The sequence below is a fragment of the Magnolia sinica genome, chromosome 3, assembly GCF_029962835.1.
Source record: "Magnolia sinica isolate HGM2019 chromosome 3, MsV1, whole genome shotgun sequence".
Lineage (NCBI taxonomy): Eukaryota > Viridiplantae > Streptophyta > Magnoliopsida > Magnoliales > Magnoliaceae > Magnolia > Magnolia sinica.
The window spans coordinates 74,584,306-74,592,978 of record NC_080575.1 but is presented as its reverse complement, the minus strand read 5'-3'; the positions used below and the strand labels follow the sequence as shown (position 1 = coordinate 74,592,978).

The 8,673-nt window shown below is 39.4% G+C and overlaps 1 protein-coding gene across 1 annotated transcript; it reads left to right on the top strand.

Moving 5' to 3' along the window:
* Positions 1–226: 226 nt before the first annotated feature.
* On the top strand, positions 227–1,660 carry LOC131240020 (protein CURLY FLAG LEAF 1-like). The gene is made up of 2 exons (XM_058238016.1): positions 227–740; positions 1,025–1,660. The coding sequence occupies exons 1-2, from the start codon at positions 438–440 to the stop codon at positions 1,355–1,357; spliced, it is 636 nt and encodes a 211-aa protein (XP_058093999.1). The 5' UTR covers positions 227–437; the 3' UTR covers positions 1,358–1,660.
* Positions 1,661–8,673: the final 7,013 nt, after the last annotated feature.

Genomic DNA, 8,673 nt, shown 5'->3' with positions numbered 1-8,673 from the left:
TATGAAGCAACGTTTCTAGAAGTTCTTACTACAAGCTTTCGTTAGGAGTTAGATTTTGGGTAGTTTGAGTGAGATATTGACGTGGGTCATGTAGTGATTTTTATTGAATGTAGTGGGAAATAGGATTTTTGGGCATTTAAGGGCTCTCTACTTGTCAACTTTAATGCTCGGCCTGCCCTCCTTTTAATGGGGTTCGATGAAGGCCATTTAAGAACCCCTCTTAAGTATACACGCCCCTCTTGCATGACCCTTTCAATCAAGAGGAAGGAATTTGATTGTGTATACTTGGTTTGCTTTTCCCACATTAAAATCCCAACCTCTTTCAAGCCTCAACCTCCCTCAACTTGCCTCTCACTCACCTGTTAGGGAGGCTTCCTCATTTTGGTCTTTCTCCATCTTCACGCTCATGTACTAGATTGTGTCATAGGATAGAGAGGATGATGATTAAGGAATTCTTACAACAAAAGCAAGAACTTTCTTTGGGGAAGGGGGAAGAGGAGAAGAACAAGAAAATGAGGCTTTGGAGGGTGGCAGATCGTCCTGAGCTTTCATTGGGCCCCTCCCGATTCATTGTTGCGGAGTGCGGAAATAGCTCGTCGTCGGAGTCCGAAGCGAATCCTTGTCGGAAGAGGAAGTATGCATTCGATCAATTAAAGACTGATCCCATGATTCAAACTAGTATCGAGCTTCAGCTAAAAGACCCATTGCCTTTGGACTGGGAACAATGCCTAGATCTTGAAGTATCTCTCTCTCTCTCTCTCTCTCTCTCTCTCTCTCTCTGTGTGTGTGTGTGTGTGTGTGTGTGTGTGTGTGTGTGTGTGTGTATATATATATATATATATATATATATATATATGTTTGTATGTATTCATGTGCACGTACATACAAGTACATGCCCATACTTCATGTTGACATACTTGAAAGTGATGATTACGAGTGAGTTGGATTCCATAGGAAATTATCCATCATGTGTTTTAATTGTTTTCTCATGATTAATCTAATATTAGTTGGGTTTGATTTGCAGTCTGGGAGAATGTACTATTTGAATAGGAAGACCTTGAAGAAGAGCTGGAACTGGCCCAAAGACCAAAAGATAGACTTGGAGCTCAACATTTCAACACTATCCAATTCTGATGGGAACAGCGCTACAGTGGTTGAAGATGCAAATAAGAACTACAACACAAGCAGCAACATGGTTGCTGTGGCATGTCTTAAGTGCCATCTCCTTGTCATGCTGTGCAAGTCCTCTCCGTCTTGCCCGAATTGCAAATACCTGCATTCGTTGCCGACCCAACAAAGCCCGCGTCCAAAGATTTCAACCACAAAAACCTTAGAAACACTAAGCCTCTTAAATTAGCTCTGGTTAGAAGAATGTCTAAACCTGAGTAATCAACAGCGGTGGTAGACTCCCAGGAGTTTCAGCACGAGGCCGAGGTCTGGGGTTCGAGCACCCATAAGTGGTGAAATCCCACTACGGCATGTGTGCGGGGTATATATGGCTTGTTTTCTTCTTTAATCCACGAGATTTTGTAGACAGTTCATAAACTATGTTAATCATAGAGCTCGAATGGGTGGTTAGATTAGTGTTTAGGTTAGATATTGTATTTAAAGGAGTATAAATAGTAAAAGCTTGGAAGTTTGAATGTAAATTTTCTTGTTCAGGACTTGCAATTTGTGGTTCATGGCATGTAAAGATATGAATGTCAGCCAATTGAATGTAATTGAGTTTTGAGGAACTATGTGATCCTTGATCCTAGGATATACAAAGATTCCTCAGATTTTCAGTTTGTGCAAACGGGGCCAAGGTTCATGATCAGGACCGTTGCTTTGATGAGAGCCCCACAGTGGATGGATCATGACTCAAAAAATATCCTTGAAAGAACAATCCAATCTCTTCAAATGTTGGGCTGGAAATTGATTTATAAGATGGTTAGGAGTGTCTAATCCAGAGATCTTATTAATATTCTGTTCTGGCTGTTGCCCATCAGATCAACAGTTTGGATTGTAAACTGCAGGGCCGAATGTACAAACCGAAAATCCAAATCATCGGGTGAGGATTGTACAGTTCCTCGTGAAATTTTAACTGCGATTAATTGTTTCTACACAAGAAAGCCTTTAATATTTATGGCATTATATGTGACAGGAAGATATCTGATACTATGGCAGACTGCAATGTTTCATATGCAATCACTCAGAAATATGCGGCACACATCAACTCCAATTAAAATTTCCAAATTTCTGGACCCACTATCAATACTCAGTCATTCCAAGATCAGCTTGCTTGTTCGCTGAATCTGCACCATTGAATATTTTCATTCCAACTATCCACTAAATGTCCACCAATCATCTAGTTAGTGTTGAGTAGCACGCCAACAACGCAGTGAGCCTAGATCCAATCTCAGGCCTCACCCATAAATGATAAACAGGAAGAAAAATAAACTAGAAATAGATCAAAGCATTCAAAACAAACCACAAGACAAGATATACGCGGAAAAATCCCAAATTAGGGTAAAAAACCACAGATGCAAACTTCTACTATGAAGAACGAAGATTACAAAGCAATATACTAACCTCTCCCTTTGATGCACATAGAAAACCCTTTGCCCACACCTTAGAATAATTTTCCCTTGCTTTTTCTCTATATGAAAAACCCTAGGAACCCCTGTTTATAGTTTAGGAAACTCCTCTTTCCACATCCCAGTTGCGAAAGGACTTGCGACACGATATCCGCGCAAAATCACGGAACGAATCTGCGTAAACTTGACTGGTCGTGCAGCCTGCACGACCGGTCGAGAGGACCCCACGACCGGTCGTGAATGGGCCATGACCGGTCGAACACCTCGGGATCAAAAAACAGTGCTCGCTGGACTTTAAGTCGAGCCGGTCCACGACTGGTCGAGCCGGACCCTACGACCGGTCAAGCATGGCTCACGACCGGTCGAGGACGATCCCAGATGTGGCTCCACATCTTAATAGTTAGGTAGTCAACTTAATGCAATTTAAAATCTATGGTACATCTAAATTGAGGATAGCCATTTGAACAGTTTTAATTGAGTTACATATACGCCACATGTAGAATATCATAGTGCTTGCACATCAACCATAACACTCTACCAGAGCATCAAAGTACACTGTTACAGATTAAAAGAAGAACATTTTACCAGGATAATGTTTCACATTCCATTTCTGGTCTCCTATTTCCACTACATTTGGTTACATTGCAAAAACCAAGAAGTTAAATCAAGCTAGAGGTACTAGTACAATGCCTCCCAAGGTGTGGATTACAAACACCTTTCCATGGTGATATTTATTCATGAAAGCTGTTATGGTGGAGATGTAGTTTCTGAGACAAAAAGGGTCCTTTGTTATTAGTCTTTGTACTTCGTTCCAGTATATTCTTTCAATTGTAGCTCTTAACTGATGGTTTAATAGCCAAACTAGTCTTGGGACAGACGAGGTGTGGCAACCGTCATCAGCCCATCAAATTGGCTGATTGACGTTCTGCTCAGAGAGGTCTATTAGAGCTGGTTGGAATCAAAATGAAATGAGAGTTGTTGGGCCGATCTCAAGAGAGTGGAGCTGGTGTAACTACAAATGGATCTTTTAAAAAAATAAAATAATAATTATTATTATTATTTATTTTTTTAGACACGCACCCGGCGCACACACCAACGCACGTCGTAGTGGGATTTCACCACCTATGGGTATTGAACCCATGACCTCGTGTTGAAACTCCTCAGAGTCTACCACTAAGGTGAGGGTAGTGAGGCCCAAGCAGAGATGATTTTCAGATCGAGGGATTCCCTTCCCCCTGCCATCTGGGGTAATATACTCCTCGATAGAGTAGGTTTGGGTTATCTAAGAGAGGGTCATCCCTCTTAGGTGTTGTTTTTTTGTTCTTTCGTTTTCCCTTCAGGATGGGCGGGCCTTCTCCGTTTTGTTGTTGGCCTGGCCCGAATTAGAGTTATAGCTGTATAGCCTTAGGCCTTTTTTTTTTTTCTTTCTTAATGAAATTCAAGCTCTCTTTTGAAAAAAAACAATTATATATATATATATATCAAAGGTGAGGATTCGAACCCTAATTACCTACAAAATGGATCTTGAGTGTTGACATGTGAAACTATTTAGTCCTTGTTCGACCATGTTGAAATTGCAAGCTTTTGAAACAGGTGAGAAAGACTCTGTAGGAAATATTAGAAGGTGGCAGTGACAATTTGTTGCAAAAGTTTGTTTTACATCAATTGGGGGGGGGGGGGGGAGGGTTTACAATTGCCTTGATTGGGGTGGCCTGTGGGACATAGGGGCACACTAGGGGGGCGGCCCATATAACCCATGGATTTGGGGCCCGTGTGAGGTAGGTGGTTCATGTGAGGTGGATCCTATGGATTTGGGGCCTATGAGGATGGTTCGGCCAAGGACCTAATCCATGAATTTGAGATCTGGGCTATGAGAAAAATGGATTAATTCGCCATGCTCTATCAGTTTGAGCTTTTAGAGCAAGTGATTAATTGTCCTGCGTCAAATTAGTATCAAAACGAGAGGTGTCGGCTTGAGTGGGGTGGCTTATGGGATGCAGAGGTACACTCGAAGTGGGCGGCTTGCAAAACCCATGGATTTGGGACCTTGTGAGGCGGGTGGCTTCTATGAGGTAGAACCCATGGATTTGGGTCCTACATGAAGTTCTTATAGAGACACTTACATATACGAGATCTCTGTCTTTGATCTATGATCCAAAAATAGGCCGAACGGACAATCCTAACTAAAGATCAGAACAAGACCCGAAAATTGGCAATGGTTGCCTGCCTGTTTTTTTGACAATGCTTCTTGTATACTGTGGCCTACCGGTCGACCACTAGATCTTTGTAAGTGTTGTGATGTATAAAGCACCCTTAATTGTCAAATTTCGATGAGACAAAACAACTTATAGTGTAACTTATTCATGTGATGGAAAGTTCACCTTCAAGTGAATCAAGATGGATAGTTCATCTTCAAGATCATCATATGAAGTTTGAAAGTGCAAGACATGAAGATAGTACTACAAGGTTGAGTTCTACTTCACTTTAAGTTCAAGATCAAGCTAAATTATAAGTCTACTTCAAGTAAAAGATCCACTGAACACTACTGAAGATTCAAGTAGTAATTGAAAGAAAATATACTTCAATGTCCAATAATTATAGGTATAACTAACCCTACCTGGAAGACCTTAGACTTAGGTCCTTTCATATGCTAATCATTCACAGATTTTTATACTTTGGTTAGGCTTAAATTTCACTAGTCCAAGCCTAAGTTCGACTAGTCTAAGAAATGCTTCGACTAGTCTAAGATTTAAAATCAAAATCGGAATTTTTTTGGTAGTTCCTCGACCAGTCGAGAATTGTGCTCGACCAGTCGTGGACACTCACTCGACCAGTCGAAGGGAGCTCGACTCGAACTTCAGCAACTAAATTCATTCTCCCTTGACCAGTCGAAGGTTATGCTTGACTAATCGAGTAGGCCAATCGACTAGTCGAAGGTCGGTTTTATCCGATCACGCTAAAAATTTGAAATATAGTTGATTCTTTGACCAGTCGAAGGAACCATTTTTTAGCCTATAAATAGAGGTCTTTTCTCATTCTAATTCATTCAGAACAGCCACAAAAAGCCTTCACTTAGAGAGATAAAAGTCCCCCTCATTATCAAGCTATAGTCCAGTAATTTTAGATCTTTTTATAGCTTTTGTTTTTGTAATTCCTTGATCTCTATTTTGTGAATCTAACATTTTAAAAGGGAGTCTTTACTCTACTTTGGGAGATCTAATGAATTCAAATAAGTAGCCCTAGGTTTGAGTTAATTTAAAATCTATCTAGAACCTAGAACCCTTGATTATGTTTATTAGACATTGAACATCTATACATCAAGTGAAGCGGTTCTACGGGCTACATCAAAGAGCATCTTCAGAAGAAGATAAGTATTCTTTAATTGTTTTTGGTTTTTGAGATATCCAGAAAATCTCTGTATTGGTTTTGACTGAAATAAGCCAGAAAATCTCAGCATGGGGTTTTGATTATGATAGCCCATTTAAAAACACAATTGTATAGGTTTTAAGGTGAACTTGAGAAAACTTTGATTTTTAGTGAATGCCAATATCACGTGGGTTGTGATTATTGGGAGTGGAGTAGGTATGGCTGTTTGAGAATAGTTGGTGTACACACCGAACTACTATAACTCCTGGTGTTTTGTGGTAAATGATGTTTGTGATCTATATGTGTTGAATGCTTGTAATCTTTTCATGTACATGTGGTGAATGCTTGTAATAGATGGCTTTCTTCCTTTGCCTCTTGTTTTAGTTTGCGATCATGATCCTTACTGCGTTTAAGAAATCAGGTCCCCCTCCCTAGGACTGAGAGCTTACCCTTTTCAATCTTAAATACCTTCCACCTACATGTCCCCATCTGAACTCAAGCGGAAGGATGCATGCAATAACTCGTTCAATTAGCATTCATCTAGTAGAAAATTCTTGCATCTATAAATTGAATCCACTTATCCTGTTTGGTTACTCTAGTACAATAAGAATTAAATCTTACCTTAACTAGCAAAGGAAGAGAACAGAAAATAGGATATTATATGTGGGATGGATGAATTTTCAATTTGGATCTGCTAATTTTTAATTAAATGATAATACCCAGCATCTTAATAGTGAAGCAACTCTTCCAGAACGAATTTATACTACCTTAAAGCACATTGTTAGACTTTAAACCGATGCTAAGGATTATTAAATGTTCAAATATTCATTTGAATGAGTCTTTATTCATCTTCAATTTTAATGTTTCTCAAGCTATATTGCATTGAACAACATATGGTCTATTATTATTTCCATTAACATGCCATTATGAAATTAATAGATACTGTGCTCTTTTGAAGTAGTGGCAATTAATCTCCAGTAAATCGGAAATTTAAAGGAGGGTCATGGCCAATGATAAAGATGTTAGAGGAATAGTTATTTTGCAATATACTAGTTTTGCCCAAAATATTTTCATTTAAGAATTACATAGCACTTCCAAATATATTACTCAAAAAAATTGACACAATATGCCCAGTCAATTGAAATTGAGAAAATTCCATCCTTATTGAATGAAACACATGTAATATATATATATATATATATATATATATATATATATATATATATATATATATATATGGGAAATGGTACTATATAGTCGAGCGCATGCAAGCTTAATATAAGGTTGAGACGTGTCTTGTATTCTAACCGTTCGATGACAAATTTGAAAACTACACCATGGAGATGATATCACTTTAGGAAAAGTCAAAACCGATAAAATCGGCGCTATGTAATTGTCATGCAGATTGGGATGCAAGCAGATTGCATGCTGTGAACAGGGAAATCGGATTGCGTACTGAGTTACTCAGTACGCTCTTATTGTATTGAGTAAACTCTGTTAGGCCCATTGTGAATTCATGTGCTTTATCCATGCTGTCCATCCATTTTTACAGACCATTTTAGCGGTTGAGCCCAAAATTGAAGTATATCAAAATCTCAAGTAGACCATACCAAAGGAAACATTGGAAGTATTGATTTCCACCGTTGAAACTTTTCTAAGGTCTCCAGTGATGTTTATTTGTCATCTAAACTGTTAATAAGATCACAGAGACAAAGATGAAGGGAAAACAAAAATATCAACTTGGTATAAAACTTCTGTGGGCCCCCAAGAACATTTTGAACGGTAGACTTCAATTCACAATGTTTCAGTTATTGTGGTCCATTTGACCTTTGGTAATGATTCATTTTTAGTTTAAATCCCTAAAATTATATAATAAAATAGATGGACGGAATTGATACAATGCATGAATGACGGTGGGCCCCACAGAGTTTACTCATCACGCTTAGCGTGCTAAGTTTTTTTTTTTTCATAAAAACGAGTTTCATTCATTCCTTGGGCATGGGAACTAGGGGTTCTATACAATTTAGGACTAGCAGTTACAAAAAAACCTGCCTAATCCTATCGTATGACTATCCACTACACAATTGAAAGGAAAAAATATCGATCTAGACCGCCTTAATGTCTCAGGGCACCCAGGCCCGCCTTATCCAAGAAAATGAGCCCTCTAATCTCCCGAGGGACCTCTGAAAGAGAGAGAAACTGGAAGGAGGACTGGGAGCGGCTGCCCAATCTAGCCAGTCTGTCAGCTGGCTCATTCCCCTCCCTTAGAATATGACAGAAAGTCACTTCCCCGGACTTTTGGAGGGCGAATATCCTGCTCAACCAGTACCTCCATTTCCACCCCGGGGTTGTCTTACCACTCAGGAAGTTGATCACCAACTGAGAGTCAGACTCGATGATGATTCTTCTGAAGCCTCTCTTAATACAGAAGAGTAACCCGTCATGAACGGCCCTGATTTCAGCACAGGTGTTAGAGGCCCTACCGTACCCTTCTGCAAAACCAAAAATGAAAGCGCCATCATCTTAGTGTGCTGAGTTACTTAGCACGTAATCCAGTTCCATGAGCAGGTGGTCGTCATCAAGTTTTGTGGGCCCACCATGATATATATGTTATATCAACAATGGTTATTCTTTTGGAGAGATCATTTTAAGTCATGAACCTAACAATAAAAGCATATCCAAGCTAAAATGAACAATATCAGAGATAATGATGCCCACCGTTGAAACCTTC